We start from the raw sequence: 20,006 nt of genomic DNA on the forward strand, positions 1-20,006 counted from the left end.
AGTACGGAAGCAAGGGGTCGGCTTATATTTGAGTCGGTGGTTTGGCCGCAACTGCCACATACCTATCGCCACCTCACCGTCACAGACTTGTAGCAACATATGCGTGCGCCATAGTGTTTTCTGGAAGCGATCGTTCAGAGCGGGTTGTCCAAATTTTTTTCAAGTGTTGCGCTGTAGCCTCGTGCCAGCCACTGTGGTGGCACTGACCAAGTGGTGCCACTACACTACAGGCTAATGGCAAAAGGTCGTTTTACACATGGAGAAAACCTCCAACCTCCAAGTACAGCACGAGTTCGGCATGGACGAAAAGAACATGCTACGGTGGCGGAAATGGAACAAGCTTTCCAATTGCAGTGCAGCCCGCATGGGTTTCACCGGACCACAGAGGAGTCAACACCATGAGGTGGAAGATACGGCGTATTCATTAGGGAACAGAGAGAAGCAGGAATGCACATAACGATGGGGATTATACAGGCAAAGGCAAGGGAGGTCACCAATGCTAGGGGTATCACACAAACCAATTTCAAGCGCAGCAAAGGCTGGGTAACGCGTTTCATGAAATGTTTCGGCTTCAGCCTCAGACAACTGGCTTTCGTGTGCCAGAAACTAGCCAGCGAATTCTGAGTAAAAGCTCATGGCATTCCAGTACTACGTCATTGAAAAATGGCGGCAAAAGAGCTATCAACTGGAGCAGATTGCAAACACTGACCAGACACCGGTGTTCTTCGACATGCCCATGGCATATACACAGTAAACGAAGAGTGAAAGAGATCAAGCTTAGGACAGCAGGTTATGGGAAGAAGTGAAAAAGAGCAATGCTGTGCTGTTTTGTTGATGGACGGACACAACACACTACTGGCCAAATAAAAGTTCCCCAGGAATGTTGTTGCGCACGTTCACGAGAAAAGTTCGATGAACAGCGCCACGATGGACTGGGTGAAGACTATTTGAAGCAGCCTGCCCTACAGTGTCAGCGCTGCTGTCGTGGCCGTCACTGTCGCTATCCGATGCACGTTCATGACGATCGCCTCATCAGTTAGAAGCATTTGGTTTCCAAATCTATAGCAGTGTGCCTTCTTTTCACCAGCAACATAGTGCATTGCTGATGATCAGCAGGCAGATCATCCATCTTCCATTTCGGCAGCAACTCATACAAGGCTGAGAAACAACATGGCCAGGAATGGCTTCGATGCAACAAACAGAGACAAGTACGAGTGACTTAATCCATTAGCAGAACTGGGCAGAATGAGGACCATAGAATAAAGAACCAACAGTGAGGACCCAGCCATAGAGATGGCCCAGCGAGCAATCTGGGAGCAGTGCCGGCAGTGCAGTTGGCGTGGTCCATTTGCGTTTTGGAGTGGCGAGGCACAGAGCTATGGCCGCAGCCCATTCTTGTTCGGAGGGGTGGAAGGGCGACGGGAGAGATGCGCAAGGCTGGTGTGAATCTCTCATGGAGAGAAGCGCGCGGCGGCAGTTGCAGTGGCGGGCAAGCATGCAGCGGCTAGCATTTCACTTTTTTTCTTTTCAAGGATGTCAGATTCCATTACCTTTCAGCACGGACATTCAGCAGCCAGAATTCATCGTTATAACCGATAATGCGGCATGGGGCCACTGTAGAAAGCAGGTTATTTCCCCATACAAAACATACAAAAGTTGACAGTGTAGCAGCTTTTTGTTGTCCTAACCGATATCTTTATAAGTGGGTTCAACTGTAGTGTCACCCTCAATTGCACACTGATTGGCTGGTTGCCAAATCGTCATTGCCAAATCACCTATATAAAATGAGCACAAAGCATACAATCACAAACTTCAAGCGCACAAGGCAGTCATATTGCCTAGAAACGAGACAACAGCCAGATACGTAGCACCTCGATTGCTACCTCTACATATGTCCATATTCAAGGGGACATCAGTGAGTGGACAGGCTTCTGAGAACAATTTGACCCAACTATTCACCTCAACTGATTTGACATGTTCCGCCAAATTTGACTATCTAAAGTGTTTTCTGGCTGGTGATGTCGCAGCAGCAGTCTCTTGTTTGCACGCACTTGAAACATGCTGTGTGCATGCTACCTCACTGTTGAAGGAAAGATTTGGAGATTGAGCAAAGATTATTCAGGACCACTGACGGCACTTTGACATCGTTAGAATGAGAAGTCATACAATGACACACGTGGTCTGCAACGATTGTATGACGCCGCGTAGCTACACATCCATTGCCTTGGCACTCTATGTGTACCAACTCTAATGTATCCAGCTATGCTCATTGATATCGTCCAGCAGGCTCTACTTACGACAAAATTCTCAGCTTCACACGAGGGAAGACAAGTCACACTATGAGGGTACACTTGTGTAATAGTCTTTCTGCAAAAGCCTGCGAGTCACTTTCACCAGCACCTTCGTCAGACACCGAACTAAAATATGTCCTACTGTTTATGCAAGTGGACCTGGAAAGCAGTGAGTAATGCGTGTCACCATCTCAACTACTACAGTAGATCACCATATTGACAGGCAACTTAGTGGTACACCTATGGAATGTAGAAAAAAGATTAAATTAAACAAACAAGGCCAGCCAGTGTAGGCAGAGAAAAAAGTCAGTGGAAGACATCGGTGCTACGTACGCCATGGCTCCCATCAGAGTATGTTCATTCAGTCAAATAAATAGTGCATGCCAGAATGAGCAACTATAACTTCATTGTGGAGTAAACAAAAGATGTGAATTTGTTCCAAGATAAACTTCGAAAACGCAGACCCATACTGACACTGTACTTATGGGATTCTAACCCACTCAATCTTCACGAGATTAAAGTAACAAAATAAAATTACATATGAATGCAACTCGCCAGATTTATAATAGAAAAATATAGCATGCCCTAAACATTCAGGATCAGAATACGAGACATGTAGAAGTTACCTTCACCAAAGGGAATTTTTTTTTTTATACATGAGCTTTCGTAATGAAAGTGCTGCATTGTCATTAAAGTTTGGCCTTTATTGGCCACAGATACCAAGCACACAGGGGTGGTAATCTCAAGCAATCACTTTTAGAGAGAATACTGACTTTCAAGGGCTGTGGTGCTGTGCTGCTAAGCACGAGGTCGCAGCAGCCACATTTTGATAGGGTGGAATGCAAACACGCCCATGTGCCGCATATTCGGGGCACGTTGAATATACCCGAGTGGTAAAAATTAATCCAGAGTCCGTCACTACAGCGCACCTCATATTGAGATCATAGTTTTGGCACGTTACACCCCAGAAGTTAATTCAGATTATATGCAACTCTGCATCTGACTTGTCAAAGTATGCGGCAGCGAGCGTTCTTGCAGATACCGAGCTTTCCACAATGCCACAAACGCTGGTGGCCATACACACAGCTTTTGTATTATATAAGTTCAGGTTATTTTTGAACGCAGTTTCTCAGAAAAAACGTGCTAGTTAGATTTCCGTAAATACAGTGACGCAGAGACTTTTGTTTTTGTACTTCAGTTCAATCCCGTTCTACAATGTTGGGCAATGCACATACATACTGCTTGCTTTCAGCCTCAAAGTCTATAAACAAAGCCGGCATTGCAACAGAAGCGGGCTTTAAAACAACACAAGTGTCAACAGGCGACAAAAAACACTCTTGGATGTGAGGAGGAAAACCATCAGCATTTTCACCAATTCCCAGTTTCTGACAAAGCAAGAGAACCACGCCAGAAATGCCGTCAATTACATGCAATATATGGGAAACTATAAAAAATTTCCCATCATGGCTTGCAACGACAGAACAGTCACTTTTCTTTGCTTTTCTATACTGCTGGCTGTGTATAATTGTGCCTTCAAAGCTCATTCTTGAATATTCCTCAATTACAGCACATGTTGTGTCCAAGAAATTTTGCACAGATTGCAGTTCCCGCTCGGACAACATAGCTGTAACTGGTGCTCCAAATAAGCATACATTATCAATTCGAGTCGCTTTCTTAATAGGAACATTGCCAAGCAGTCTTTCGCAAAACCTCACCACATCATGCGGAAGAGAAAGCAAATGCAGCGCAAGCTCCAGCTCTCCTTCCAGAGTGACTCTCTCCAGTATTTGTGTCGGAGCTCCTTTTGCTGCCTTTACCATCTTTGTCAGCTTCCCATTCCCTGCTTCGAAGGGAAACGCTGAGTTTGCCCAAAGGGGACCCAGATGCTCCACGCTTGACGTCAGATGGCGAAGGTGGTGGACGTTAAAAGTCATGAAGCGAGTCCCATAGAGGTTTGCAGCTCTGCACATAAATGATTCAAGCAGGTGACCTAGAAAAAATAATTGTTTCATGTAAGAGTATTGTTGAAAGAAAGCTTTGAGTAAGCTTGTCAATGCACGTGTAAATTATCACATCTCCAATACTTTCATCCACTTAACGTGCGTCTCTAACAAGGTTTAAATTAGAGCATACCCATGTATCAAGAGTAAAACTTTACATAATGGGGGACACCGAACAAATACACTCTGACATAGCTTGAGCATCTATTATAGTGTCTGGGGATGTATCTACAATAGTCACATGATAACTGCAGTCCAATACTCCACTTGAGAAAACATCCACCCCTGTTGGCCGCTTCACTATCGTCCTTTCTCTGTCCCTTTTCATGAAATGTATTTCACGCCACAATCAAGCATACCTATGAAATGTGCACAGATTGAGTGTTTTATCTTCCTGCATTGCATTTTGTTTTAGCATTCACAGCAAAAAAAAAACAGAAAAGAAAACAATGTTGCCATGGTTGTCAATGAGAGTGAAATTGTAATGACTCAGACAGTCTAATTAAAGGCTTCATAAATTTCAGAAGCTATGGCTACCAGAAGAAACCAGCAGTGCACAAAATTAGGATAGTTGGTGCAGCACAGCTTCAGAAGTGCAGCAGTGGAACAAAACAAATGCAGTTCAGAGCACATAAAATGCAACCTATTGTAGTGCAGGACCAGATATAAGTCTTTTCTGACTCTTGTTTACCCTCCTATAGAAGTTAGAGTGTGTGCACAATGCTCCCACATCTGTGCGACCTCAAATACCAGACAAAACACAGCTGCCAGAAAATCGTGCAAACGAGGCTGCGGGAGCACTTTTTCACTGGCTGCACTGCTGGGTACAGGGACATTGAGGGGAATATGCAGAGTGAATGGACGATCAGAAATGCACCTGCCACAGTGGTATATAGAGTGCTGTATAAGTCATGAAAAAAAAGTAGTGTGAGGAGAAAAGCTTTGCACTAGAGGATGCATTTGTTTTACAATATTCCATCCAGGGACAGGCACTTTTAGGGCCTTTCACTCTGCTATTTGAGTGAATCAGAAGGCTATATTGCAGAGCAAGGTTGAATTCATTGACAAATCCAAGCCTTTGCCATAATCAGTGTCGCTTTGGGCTTGCTGATTACTTCAGCCTGCAAGTATAGTGGTTAGCCAAGATGGAAAATGACCACCTAGCAAGCTTCCACAGAATTGATTGGCTAAGGCACGTACTATGTGATGCTTTGATGATGCGCAAAAGTTTGTGTAGGGGACAGAGTAGTCTCTGCGCCTCTGCTCTAACCAAAGGTGTGCACATTGTTGCTCTTTGGCTTTTCAGTTTGTGTACAGTAAGTATGTAATGTGTATACTAACATAACATTCGCATCATAAGATTACCCTAAACAATGCTCTCGAAAATTTTGATTTTCGTTTACCTATTTCTAATAATGACACCCCTAACTTTGGTCTGAAGCAGACTTGTGACCAAATGGCCATGCAGTATTTTTTTGCCGAGATTAAAAGCTTTTACTCTTGCACACACGTTTAGAGCAAATGCACTTAACAGCTGTCGCTGGGGGCTGCAGGTTTGATGAAGGACCAGCTAACGACTATGACAAGGGAACACTGGCAGCAGGAGAATGGTAATAACAGGCTGAGTGGTAAATACTCTTAAAAATAGAAGCAAGATAGTCTAAATGCAAGTAAACAATTTACCTGCACATTGAAGATCAGCTGGTGAAATTTCACTCTTGAGCAGAGTGAAAATGGCTTCGGCCAGCATTGACACGTGCCTCCAGAACCGCGGCGGGAGCACTCCAAGTACTGTTGGCAGAGAGTAGTAGAGCAGCCAGTTCTTCCACTCGCTCGCCTTCCAGAAGCACCTGTCTGCCAAGGACCGTGGCAGCCGTGTGAAGCAGTGGGGTGGGCAAATACTCAGGAGACGTTTATCCAGCTTGGCTATAGTTGAAAGAGCACCTGCACAAAAATAAGCCGTAGTTACTACCACAAATTCCATCTATGCCATGAAGAGAATGTTTGCCTCACCTGTTACAATACTTGCAATGGTTGGGAATAGTGCAATCATATGCCCAGTTTCTCAAGTACCAAGACTAGATGTTAACCATGTCTTAGTAATAGCCTCGTTTTCACGCAATGCCATGTGGACACAAACACATAAGAAAACTACAGACTCCGCATAGTATGGTAGCTGTGGCAAGGCCACAAATATTTATAGCAATCCAAGCATTAGGCATTACTAAAACGACATTTATTAGTGCTTGGTGCATTATAGCCAATGTTGGCTGCTGTGATATGAAACCTATACTATCATCAATTTTCTTAATGCACACAGAAGCACATTGCCTTTACAGTTATATGACATCCAGAGGCTTGCAGTGATGCCTAACACCGGCAAAAGATGCAGAGAGCGAGTGGGACTATGCTAATCCAGGGACAACAAAATTAGGAAGGCACACTCAGCTTAGACAAAGACACTGCCTCACCAGAACAGGAATTGGCCTCTCTGGTACAGTATTTGGCCACCCCCTCCCTTATGATTCCTACAAATAACCCATGGGCCTCAGTCCCCAGCAGCTATGGAGCACCTGACCAATGCGGTGGTCAACGCAGCAGAGGTTGCTAAGCATCTCTGGGTCTGGACAGGCCGCCAATGGAAAATGACCCTGTCAACCTTTCACAGCCGGACTCTGTCTAGTGAGGCTAGCTTAGTAGGACTCTTTGAGGAACTGTCACATATTGTTTGGGATATCATCGGCCTTAGTGAGACTAGAACTGGTGACGCTTATACGTTGCTGAATAACGGCCATGTCCTCTGCTTAGAGGTCTCCCAGATAAGAAGCAATACGGGGTAGGATTCCTAATCCATAAGGTCATGGCGGGCAACATTGATGAATTCTACAGCATTAATGAGAGGGTTGCAGTACAAGCTTATGCTCCAACATCCAGTCACAATGATGATGAAGTAGATCGGTTTTATGAAGATGAATTAGCGATGAGAAAAGTGCAAACTCGGTATACTGCAATAATGGGCAACTTCAATGCAAAAATGGGGAAAAAGGAGGCTGGGGAACAGGCAATTGGAAACTATGGCATCGGTTCTAGGAACGCTAGAGGACAGATGCTGGCAGAATTCACAGAAAGGAATAAGCTTCGAATGATGAACACCTTTTTCAGGAAGCGTAGCAATAAAAAGCGAACCTGGAAAAGCCGTAATAGTGAAACAAGAAGTGAGATTGATTTCATACTGTCTGCCGATCCCAGCATAGTGCAGTATGTAGAAGTGATAGGTAGAATAAAGTGCTGTGGCCATAGGTTAGAAAGGGCTAGGATTCACCTCAATTTGAAGAGAGAAAGAGCAAAATTGGTCAAGAAGAAACAGGTCAACCTAGAGGCAGTAAGGGTAAAAGCAGACAAATTCAGGCTGGTACTTTCAAACAAATATGCAGCCTTAGAACAGAGAGACGCTGACATAGAGGTAATGAATGAAACCGTAATTGGGCTGGATTCAGAGGCAGCAATTCAAGTGGGAGGCAAGGCACCAAGGAAACCAGTAGGCAAGCTCTCCCAAGTAACAAAGGACCTAATAAAGAAACGAGAAAGAATGAAAGTGTCGAATTCAAGAGATAAGGTAGAATTCGCGGAACTGTAAAAACTGATCAAGGCGAAAATAAGTGATAGTCTTAACTATAACATGAGAAAGACTGAAGAAGCCGTAAAAAACGGACACAGCCTGAAATCAGTGAGAAGGAAACTTGGCATAGGAGAAACCAAGATGTATGCACTAAAAGATGAGCAGGGTAATACCATGAGCAATCTTGAAGGTATAGTAAAGGCAGTGGAAGAATTCTGTACTGACCCGTACAGTGCCCAGAGGACCTGGGAGAACTCCATTCAAAACAGTAAAGAACAGAATATAGAAACACCTATAACTCGCGATGAGCTGAGAAGGGCCTTACAAGACGTGAAACAAGCAAGAGAGCGCAGCAGGAGAAGATGGAATAACAGTCGATTTAATCAAAGATGGAGGAGACATAATGCTTGGAAAACTGGCAGCTCTTCATACGAGGTGACTATTGACTGCAAGGGTCCCAGAAAACTGGAAGAATGCAAGCATTATACTAATCGGCAAAAACGGAGACGTTAATGATGATGAACATGCACACGCTGGTAATACTGCAATGACGTGTTCAAGTTACTTTAAGCCACATGCTCACCATAGGTCTTAGAACATGCAAGTCACAGAATATCACGTGAAATTAAAAAAGTACTAACAAAAATATTGGATTGTATCTTTTCTGTTGAAATAACTAGCCGACAACTCAGCAATCAGCTGTTTTATAACTAGTTCAACCCAGCTCGGCTAAATCTGTCAATTTCGGTTACGTGTACTTCTTACACAAAGGCATTCCTACTGTAGTCTGTAAACATTTCCTTTTCAGTGCTATTTCCAGGCAGGTATCCACAGTGGACCAATTGCAAGTTTTAGTGGGATATTTTTTACAATGCTCGGCACTTCCCAGTATACAGGAATGGTTGATTGCCCCCTTCTTTTTTCTTTTTCTGCAATTTAGAGCATGGCAAGCGCATTGCATTACATAAGTATTCTGACTTGTGCGCAGGATATGTAATATTTCTAAAAAAAAAAGAAATGTTTGTATGTGTGTAACATCAGTACCAGCTAAATCATGGATGTTATCAGGCATACTCTTGTCACATGCACTGCAAGAGCGAATTGTTATTTCCCTTCAAAATTGACTTATCTGAACAAAATATAGAATTCAATTACTCCACTTTAACAAGTGAGCACAGGTACATACCGATGTAGAATGGCTCCTGGGAGTTTGCACTGTCCAGCCAAAACTCGGTAAGCTGCCTTGTCACTCCAAGCAGCACACAGTGCATGTAGTCAACTGCCTGGCTCAACACTGGATTGAACAAATTAAGGTTTATCAGGGGCGATGGACCCTTGATGCCATTCACTGGCATATTCAGCTCAAGGGCAAGCTTCATGTCTCTCAGGACCCCTTCTTCTGTTCTCAGTGCAAAGTCCGTTTGGATGTAACGAGGAGTACCTGCAATGAAGGAAATGCCCATAAATTTTTTTACATACACCTAAAAATACAAATATTTATGGGAAATCCCACAATGTTTATTACAAGTGTGCTCATAGTGACATATTGGTGCTTTGTAGGGTACAACGTAGTAGGTTTCCTGACATTTACATTAATGCGATGCAGCACCTTATGCATCTCATGGCCCTTCACAAGTTAAACAGTAACAGGTAGTGACATGAAAGCTATGTTGTCAACTGCAAGCAATTCAGTACTTTCAACAAATATGTGCACAGAAATGTGAAGCATATGTTCTTTTTATTCTAGCAAGAATCTGCATAAATATAGAATGCTTGCAGGAAAGTGCCAGCCAATTTGTTCATCGTGTACTTGTCTCCGTCGTGCATTTCCGTCCTTTGTATGCTGTCGCGCCGGGCACATCATGGATTAACAACTAGCCCAGCCTCACACCTTGCTTCAGTAGATTTCTAGTTCATCACGTTGCACTGCACCAAGAACAGCCTGAACAAAAAGATTTTAGCATGCTCTAAGTCACCAAAAGGCCTGAGTGCAAACATGCCACTGACCTATATACAGCCCACTTGACATGACTTTGGTGAATCAGCGCACTTGGGAAACAACACAAATTCACATGAAAATGAATTATGAAGACATACACATGCAGTGATGTATGTCCAAATGTCCAAGAGCAGTCCTTTTTTTCCAAGTGCACTGCTTCACCAAAATCATGGGTACCCAACTAGCCCATCAGTACCTATAAAGTAAGCCCGAATAGATCGGTTTAATCAATACACTAAATGCTACTGCCTCTGTACTGTGCTACCTTTTGTTACAAGCTAATGCCCACAGTGTAAATCGACAATGCAGCACTGTGTCCCCCCACTATAAAGTTGTTGCATAGCAGTTGCACTTCAAATAGGTGAACGCCGGAGCAGAGAGAACTTACACACCACTCCTCTATGGATGCTGTAAAACACAACATAATGCAGAGCATGCACCGCACTGTCAAAACATGGACAGAACTTACGCATTCCATAAACTAGCTTAAAAAGAAAACCCAATGCAAGGAAGTCGCAAGTATGCTTAGAAGGTATCATCACACAAAGTAAAACATTATAGAAGCCAACGTGAAAACAACTTTGATCTGCAATGTTTGAGTCTAAGACTAGTTATCGTGCCAAGACATTTTCCAACACATCCTTATGACAAAATGGCGTAGGGTCACTCAACTAGCGGGCACATCGGAATCAGAGAGAGCTAATAATTCATGAGCAATGTGAAAAACGCCATACCTTCGATTTGTTCTGCACAGGTCAGGCACCAGCAGCAGCCGAACCTTCCATTGAACTGTGTCTGGTTTGTCACTGCTGCACGGGCTGGTGCATCAACTGAACAGCAGATGGAATGAACTTTAGATCTAACCGTTTCTGTTCCATGCTGCCACACAACAGTTCCAACAGCCTGCAATGCCTCCACAAATTTTTCCATAAACACCATCATGTCTGGATGTTTGTGGCCAAACCACAATCCAGCCAGAACAGGCCTTTGGCGGCGCGCACCTGGCGGAAGTTCATTTATAGTGAACTGGATGGGCCACACAGACGCTTTCGACGATTTATAAACAGGGCTTCCGTCAGTGTTGAATGTGAGCGTCAAGTCCTTGTGGGATATCTTGCCACTCTGTCTAAGACTCTTGTAAAAGGCACCACTGGTGATGTCACTCACTGAATCGCATTGCAATCCTTGCTCTATTTTTTCCATTTGGGCGAACAGAAGGTCCTTAAACTTTGCTATTGACTGACCAATTTGCTGCTTGATGTTCAAGATGCTGAAAAAGCAACCTGCGTTATTCAATAGCGAGACTTTCATATCTGCTTGGCATGCTTGACAGCGCATTGTCTCTGAACTTAGCTGCTCTAGTTGACTTCCGCAAATGTTGCAGTAGTAATGGCGATTCACGGCCGTATGCATCGTTGGATTCCACAACTTCCTGAGTAGATACTTGCTTCGAGGCAGCATGTCACCTTGAAATCCAAACAATGCTTCGATGAGACGCAACAACCCGTCCACGGTGTCCCAAGGCAGCCCATGCGCAACAACAAAAGCTAGAATCATTACGACTGCAGCAGCTTTTGTTGTTGTGGATCCAGGAAGGGTGCCCGTGCCATACTCGCGCAGAGCCGTTGCGAGCGCTTGGGCAACGTCTATCGGCGGTACTGGGTCGGATTGCCCGCTTTCGTTGCCTTCGTCTGGGGCCGGGCATGCATTGTCAGTCTGACGGCCAGCTGACGATGCGCCGATTTCATCGTCTGAAAGTAGCGGACAGTCGTCAAACGAGCAGGACAGATCAGGCTCGGCAATGTTCGAAGCATGCCCTTGCGCAACCGGCTGTGACATGTGACGCAACCTATAGCGGCGTGTCGATGAGGGAACGTGAAAAGGTTGGCCATCGTGGAGGTACATTTTCCTCTTCCGAGCGGGAGGCTCCATTGATAGGCGCGAAGAGACCACGGTACGGAGTAAGAAAAAGCTAAGCAAAGGAAAGCGTACACAACCGCAGAACAGCAGAACAAAGCAACTGTCAGGATACGCGTGCACTCACCGCCAAGATTCACTGTTCGGAATGTAGTCACGTGGCCCCGATTGGTACGTTCGATTCGCCGTCAGTAGGGTGCCTCGATGCCAGCGCCGTCACCACTTGAACCAGTTCGCGAGGTGCTGCACCCTGCCATTCGTTTCAGCGGTGCAGCAATGACGCCCGCAGAACCACGACGTTCGTTTGAAAAAGTGCAGGAAAGGCGCAGGGCTGGTTCGTGATTTTGCTGCACCCGCTCCACGGTCGGTGCCGACTTGGTGCAGGTGCGAAGCAGCGGCGCAGCAGACGACGCAGCAGACGAGCACGATCGAGCACCGTTAAAACCCCGCTTACGCGCGTCTGATGTGTCTCCGCAACTGTGGTGTGCATTTACGCCCCAGAAACCGATCATACCTCCAGTTCAGGACCTCTCAAACTTACGCACACCGTGCACATTCGTCAGACAGCACAACGCCTACACCGCGTCTGCACCTTTGCATTCGTTTCGAGTCTTTCGCTGAGCCTGCACACACACACACACACACACACACACACACACACACACACACACACACACACATATATATATATATATATATATATATATATATATATATATATATATATATATATATATATATATATATATATACATATATATGTTCCAAAACGTTGATACATTCCTGACACAAATACCTGCATTATATAGACCAAAAAAATATTCTTAAGGACATTTGTCAATATTTTGTTACGATAAATAGTGCAAGATTTTGTAGTGCATGAAAGTTATTCTGAATTTGGCAGTCGCGTTTTCCGACTGACATCACGAACTAACTTTACTAGGAGTTTTGTAAATGTGCTTGGTTATTTGTGAAGCTGTACGCATTGAAGATTTGGGACTGCTAGCTGTTATGTTTGGCGTATCTTTTACCGCTGAGAGTTTGGATACGTTGTGCGCGCTTAGTTCTTCACGCACGACGTCGATACGATTATTATATACTTTCCTACGTTGAGTGTATCTTCCCCACACACACATTTCACCGAGACATATCCCAGCTTATGAGCAGAGGAAAAGTCACAGTACAGTCGGCTATGTGCGATACACATTTTCTATGTGATGTGGCCGGGAGGACCCTTTCAGCCTCAACTATAGCTTCATACAACAATAGCCTGCATCTAAACATACACAGCTATCGCCACAGCGGCAGGTACTGTGTGATTTAATTGCGTCTCGCGCGAATTACACGGTCAATAGTTCAATGCGACGATACAATAGATAACGTTGATTCACTGCATTACATTATTTACAGGGCTTTGGCTGTTCAATCGACTCAAATGCCCTTCACTTTTTTATAAAAAGTGCGCATGCCGAGGACGGCATATATACCTGTGAAAAATGTATACCCTTAGGGTCACGTGAAATCAATATTTCCGATGGGCTGATGCGTATTAAGGTAAGTCGTGAGCAAGTAGCCCAGACGCAGAGAACGTTTAATATGAATAATAATGCGAACAGCATTCTTGGCCCCGTCAGAACAGTAGTATTTCAGGCTATCTAGCTATCGACCCACCAAGAATATCCACCGATGCCGAAGATAGTGCAGCCTGAAAATGGTGGGCCGTTCCAGTGAGCATGTGCAATGATTCTGTGCGCGCTCTTCAATGAACCTGTTCGATGCCAACTTTTGTGACTGTTTACATGTCTGTGGGCTTGCGCGTACTTCACGGCGGCGACGCCAGAAGGCACAACGTGTCCATGAGGAAGCGAGAGAGCTACAGGAGCCCGGCTGCAGGTACCCGCGTCACAGATGCGTTTCGGCTAATCGAATACTTTGATAGTCATATCGTACATGAGTTCTGCCCGATTTCTTGGTAGCTTGGCATGCAGGCTGAAATGAAGGTGCCTGTTCGACTAATGTAATTCATTGAGACGATTGCGTCGCACGGCGCGCGAGCTGTGCTAAACGATAAATCTTTTTGCTAATACCGTCGTCTAAGCACTTTTGCTCTCGAGTGTAGAATTATCATGATGTGTTGAAAGCATGCGTGCGCATACCGAAGGCAAGATGCTTAATTGAAGTTTAAAGTATTCCTTCCCTCCTTTCCCTTCCCCTCTCTCTAATTTTTTGTATATGATGTATCACGTGAGCTTGGAGTTGCGCTAAAAAGAGAGGGACAGCTGCAGGTAGAAAGATATAATGGACCTAATAGTTAATAAACCTTGAGTGCCCCTTTGGGACACTTGTTACGTCTTACCATCAGCCACATTTAAATGGTATCAGTACTCATAAAAATAGTAACGACCTTTTTTTTTTTCTTTTTGACCAATATATACTGGCCGTATTTTTTAACTGCTAACAGCTCAGGCCTGAGCTATTACTCCGGCTCTAAGTTCAATCACTTCTGTGACAAAAATACCCTGACGATGTACCAGGCACACGCAACTAAATGCAGGCCACATGCACCACAGGAGGAAAGAAACGTATCGAAAATTTGATTCATAACGTACACTGCGGTTATTCAGGTTATCACACCTAAGCACGTGAGACACGAACAGATCTTTATGTTCCGCGAATCGGTTCGCGTGAGGGTGGAGATTCAATAATAATGACAGGTGGTGTCGAAATCCACGGCCCAGCGATGTCCTCATCAACGGAATAAACGTTGATCTTGAAGGCCATGCTGTTGCTTCCAGCAGAAGGCGGAAGTGGTTGCGGGAGTCAGAAACACGTCATAGGCGTCAAATTCGGCGCTGAGGATCCTCAAAAAGGTATTATCAAGATAAGATAACGCGATATTTAAATGGTTCCTTAAGCATATTGCAAATAGGTAGTATTGAATCCATGGCGCATCGACAATTTCAATTGGTATTAGATCTCAAAGGCTATGCTTTTGCGGCCTGCAGACGACGGAACTGAGAATACGGCATGGCCGACATGTGTTAGAGATTGTGCATAAACGTTTTTTAATTTTTCTTTTCTCCACTGCCGTGTGGCAACACAGAGCACACACATTCAGTACCTCCATAAATTCGCATCGGTGTCAGCAGTCTATGCATATTTACTACAAGCCATACAAGACTATAAAAGCATGTGTACGTCTTTGTGCAAAGCCCTGCTACCCTAGCTCCTGCTATCGTCGCTGCTTCCCTCGCCATATTTCTGCATACGCCACGTTTTTTTTTCATTCTTATATTCCTATTCCTATATATTCATATTTCCTTTTTCTATATCTCTTTTAAATCTTTTTTATATCTCTTTTATATTATCTTTTATCTCTTTATTACTGTATCTATATATAGCTTAATTTCAGTGTAGTGCCGTGATTCTTTTTTCTTTTAAGTTTTCTCTTTAAGTGCTTATATTAATTTATTTGTATGTGTGTATTCAGTGTATAGTTCCTTCATCTTTAATTATATATATAACTTTTTTGATTGCTTTTTGTACTTTTGTAGGCCTCGTATTTATTTCTTTGTGTTAGTGTGTTTTTTATATTGCTCCTTGGAAATGTCAGCGCCGACGCACGCGTATGTGGAATATGAGGACGGAGGCAAGGCGATCGTCTCGGTAAGCCTCATAAAGGATTTCAGTCCCAACGACATGAACGATTTGGCGTCAACAAGCGCATTTATTGGAGAGACCATGGAAAAGGCTTCGAAGGCGACGAAGGGTATTACTCCGGCAACATCATGGTGTTGGGATGTGAGTATATATCAACTTTCAACACTTCATTTGCTTCGCGGGGGTCGATCGCAGGGCAAAGTTGTGACTGGTGTTGTAGATGTCGCGGGGGGCTTTTCTCGTAGCTGGGTGCTTTTTTTTTTTTTTCGTTGCGACGATATATTGAATTTTTCACAAGTACTTCTCCAGGAGGGCACATGTAACAGGCAAACGGAGGCCTCAGGAAAGCCCCTGAGATTATAGTAACAGGTGCAGATCGCGGTGCTTTGCGCTGCATTTCATGCAGCCTCTATGTCGCTAAATGAAGCATGCACACAGCGCTGTGTGCGCGTTCCTTTATTGGGTCCAGTTATAGTAACGAGTCCTGATCGACGAGATTAGTGCTGCGATGTTATGGCGATGACTTTTGCAACGTTATTCCTTCTCGGAGCATCAGTGGTCATAGTGACGCTCCGACCGCGCTAGAGTGGCATAGAATCGGCGTAAGGCATTGTCACATAATCGCGGCCTATCTTAGCATACAACTCACGGTGCGATCGTGGTTATAACATAGGCGGCTTATATGTCATTGATAAAGGAAATGGGAAAATAACTGAAAAAAATGTAGCCTTGTATGTGCTCGCCACGCGTTACTTGGTCTGAAATTGGGCCTCGTTGCCGACTCTACCGAAAATTTTAGCTCAACAGACCCTATGTTTCTCATTTGACACGTGCGACATGTGTTCAAAAGAATGGAAACCTGCTGCATCAAGACTTAACCTGTGTTAATTAACACACGTTAGCACGCAACATGTTAACGGATGTGATGTGAAGCAACAAAATGCCCATGCTGTAGTGTGCTTGTTTTGGGGCACTTACTGCTTCCGCTTGTTACTTTTCCTTTTCTGTATGTCTTGTAGAATCCCTCAGTTATATTTAGCGCCTAATGTGGCACCTAATAGCGCCTAATATGGCATTTGCGATGACCATCACAAATGCCATATTTTATTGTAATCAGCATTTTGTTTACATTATCCTTCAGGTGGCAAAGCTGATTTGATTGCCAGGATGTCAAAGCAGCACAAGCCTGTTCCCATGGACGTGTTTGAGCAATCAAGTGAGAGACATCGCCACAAGCAGAAGCCAGCCCTCAAGGTAATAATAATGATAATAATGCTTTAACAATTGCAAAGTTTGCCGAAACAAATATTATGCAACTTCATTTTCCTCTTGCCATTTACATTATTACTAGGATGTACCAACAAAGGTAAAGCGGCGTCGAGTAGAAAGTGCAAAAAAATCAAGAATGCAGAAGATCCTTGAGAAGAAATCTGCTGCTGGAGATACGGACTCCAGCAGTGAAGATGACTTGGTGCCCCGGAAGATGCTGAAGAAAGCGGAAAATGAAATTGCAGGGCTCAAAAACAAGTTAAGAATATCCGAGCAGCAGCGGATTGAAGAGCGGCAGCAGAACCAGAAACTCCACAGCTTACTCGAGGAGAGGATGAGTGAGCAATCATTTATTTTTAAATGACGGTGTCACTTTGCTTAGAAATTTATTTTTGCAGTATTCTGTGTCGCCTCACAAGTGTGCTGTCAGTCCTTGTGCATGAATGGTGTAGTAAAATGCCTCAGCATGCAAGCTAAGGATTTAGATTAATGCTAGTCAGTGGAATTAATTGTGCTATGTGTGGACATTTATGTGACAATTATGATTCTGTTTATGTAAATGTGCACCATGCAGATTCCATGGAGGCCTCCATAATTGAGGCACTAAGAAAAGAAGTTCGTGCGGCAAGGCTGCCTTCACAGGTATGTAATGTGGCATGTTGATATTTTATGGGGAGCAAAATCTCATGATTTTGAAATGTCAAATCAAGTCATGCACTGTTTCCCATGGACAGATTTATAAATTTGGTTACTTGACGATCTAGTTTAACCTTTTGCTGCCACAATCACACTTCTATCATGACATTTCTTTGGCAGCTGACATGATTTGCACCCATAGTACTTGATATAGAATTTCTCATCTAAGCAGCAGCAAAATAATATTTGTCGATCTAAGTACACGAGTCTAGCTGCATCCTAATAAACAACTAATAAATGACACTTCTGTATTGTGAGATCATGCACTGATCTCACATTTTGCAAAACTTTAGCCTGTTTACCTTTAACCATGGAGGAAGGAAAAAGATAGGTTGGAGCGTACCGCAACGCGATTGAAGCCAACCTGGTGACCCAACCTGTGGTCGCATGCCGAAGTTTGCGGCTGGTTTTAGTGTTCCCACTCTGCAGGCAGAGCCACTGCAAGGCAGCTGAACAAGCGTGCACCGAATAAATATTGGCATAGCTACTGGGAACCAAACGTCTTAGCAGATCTCGACCAAAGAGGTCACATGTTGGGCCACTACTGTGGCTTCATGGAGCGTTCGCTTGCCAAGGCTGGCTGCCTGACCTAATGCTCCCTTCTATATCTTTCCTTCCTCCATGCATTTAACTGCACAATTATCAATGCATATCTCTAAGCACGTGGGAATCTAATAGCTACAGCAATTTGTCTAAAGCAGCTAAACTTTTTAATTTGCAGTAAAGTTTTGTGTCAAAAACAAAACCCTACAAGCCTTAATGGCCTTACTCTTTTACCAGTGCCTATTGGAGAAAATGTAAATGGACTTCTGATAACTGTACTGTTCTTCAATTGCCCTTTAGGGTTGTGCTGCAAATGTTTGCAGCGCTGATTTACAGCAAACGGTCCAGGAAGCTCCCATGAAGCCATGTGAGGTGAGAACTTCATTGGCATTGGTATATTTATTTGTTAGAAATGACTATGCATTATGCATTGCTCATTATTTATGTAGTCAACTTTAAAACAAATCTAACTTACCACGAAATGCTAGTGTAAACTTGATGGTATTGAGCTTTGGTGTCGTATATTTTATGCTGAATTATAATTTAAGGTAATCAAACCAAGGAATGGGGAGTGTGTGTTACTCAACAGCATTTCTAGTTTGCATATGTGCGGCTTTGTTATGCGCTATGCACATTTCTTGCATGTTAGTGCACGTAATACTGTACGTATGGCTATATACTAGTTACTGTGGATAAGCTTTTCTTTGCTTCTTTGCACATTCCTGCTTGTGTACAGTCTAGCTTCTGTATCACTGGTGAGCACTAGGTAGCATTATTGTGCAATGCATGGAATCCTGCTAATATTTATTTATTTCAGATACTGTCAATCCCAGCGGGATTTTTACAGGTTGGGCATATATTATACACTCACAAATAGCGATAAAAACAGGTTTACATGATTTCAACAATATTTGCAATCGACACAAAGCAGATTTACACATATGGTAGGAAATAAAACAAGGGTACATTTCATTTGGCAAAAGGGGGTGAAATTACATAGGCAAATACAATGCTCATACAGATTTCATTTTATACAATGACTTGAGTGGTGTTATTTCCGGCTAACGTAATCTAATTATTGCACAACAGCTCTTCTACAAGGGTTATAAATTTCGGCAACGATGTGTTAGTCGTTATAAAGGGGTCCAGGCTATTCCATTCTCTTATTGCAAGAGGAAAGAACGAATATCTAAAACAGTCAGTGCGAAATGCATATTCTTTAAGTGTTAATGAATGCTTATGGCGGGAAGGTCTGGTGTCAGCTAGGGATATATACAACGAAGTATTTATTCGTAATGCATTGTGTATCAATTGGAACAATAATTTTAGTCTTGCTAGCTTGGCGCGGTTTCGCAGAGTAGGAATACCGGCTTGTTTTAGCAGTTGGGTAGGTGAATCGCTATTCTTGTATTTGTTAAAGATGAATCTAATTGCCTTTCGCTGCACTCCTTCTAGTTTGTTAATAAGCTGTTGTGTATAAGGAAACCAAATTGTGTTACCATATTCGAGAACTGGGCGAATAAATGCGTTGTATGATAGCAGTTTAATTTCCGGTGGCGCAGCTCGAAGTCTTCTTCTGAGGAAGAACAGCCGTTTTAAAGCAGATGGTATGATACTGTTAATATGAGATTCCCATCTTAGGTCATGTGAAATGATCAAGCCAAGATATTTAAGCTCATGAACTCGGGTGAGCGGTATATTATTGATTGTGTATTCGAAGTCTGACCTATGTTTTTTGCGGGTTATAGATAAAAAGGCAGTTTTTTTAATGTTCAGCTCCATCTGCCACTTTTTACACCACTTCACTACATCGTGAAGGGCGCTGTTTAAATCAACGTGGTCATTCATAGAGTTAATTTCATTATAAAGAATGCAGTCGTCGGCAAAAAGCTTCATTTTAACGCGGATGTTAGAGGGTAAATCATTAATAAATATAAGGAATAAAGTGGGAGCAAGGACACACCCTTGAGGCACCCCCGATGTAACTGGTACAATGGAAGAAATTTCATTGT

At 43.5% G+C, this 20,006-nt stretch overlaps 1 protein-coding gene across 1 annotated transcript; it reads left to right on the forward strand.

Annotated features, from left to right (window-relative positions):
• The first annotated feature begins 13,524 nt into the window (after positions 1-13,524).
• Positions 13,525-17,904, forward strand: LOC140213412 (uncharacterized). Its single transcript, XM_072284630.1, has 4 exons — positions 13,525-16,740; positions 16,838-17,093; positions 17,330-17,397; positions 17,881-17,904. Exons 1-4 carry the CDS (start codon positions 16,654-16,656, stop codon positions 17,902-17,904), a joined length of 435 nt encoding a protein of 144 aa, XP_072140731.1. The 5' UTR covers positions 13,525-16,653.
• The last annotated feature ends 2,102 nt before the right edge of the window (positions 17,905-20,006 follow it).

Source organism: Dermacentor andersoni, chromosome 10 (assembly GCF_023375885.2).
Source record: "Dermacentor andersoni chromosome 10, qqDerAnde1_hic_scaffold, whole genome shotgun sequence".
NCBI lineage: Eukaryota > Metazoa > Arthropoda > Arachnida > Ixodida > Ixodidae > Dermacentor > Dermacentor andersoni.

Excerpts from the sequence above, each read along its gene's own strand:
- LOC140213412 (XM_072284630.1), top strand. The coding sequence starts at position 16,654 with ATGTCAAAGCAGCACAAGCCTGTTCCCATGGACGTGTTTGAGCAATCA. Across the intron at positions 16,741-16,837 it reads AGCAGAAGCCAGCCCTCAAG|GATGTACCAACAAAGGTAAA; the intron begins GTAATAATAATG and ends CATTATTACTAG. Across the intron at positions 17,094-17,329 it reads CTTACTCGAGGAGAGGATGA|ATTCCATGGAGGCCTCCATA; the intron begins GTGAGCAATCAT and ends TGCACCATGCAG.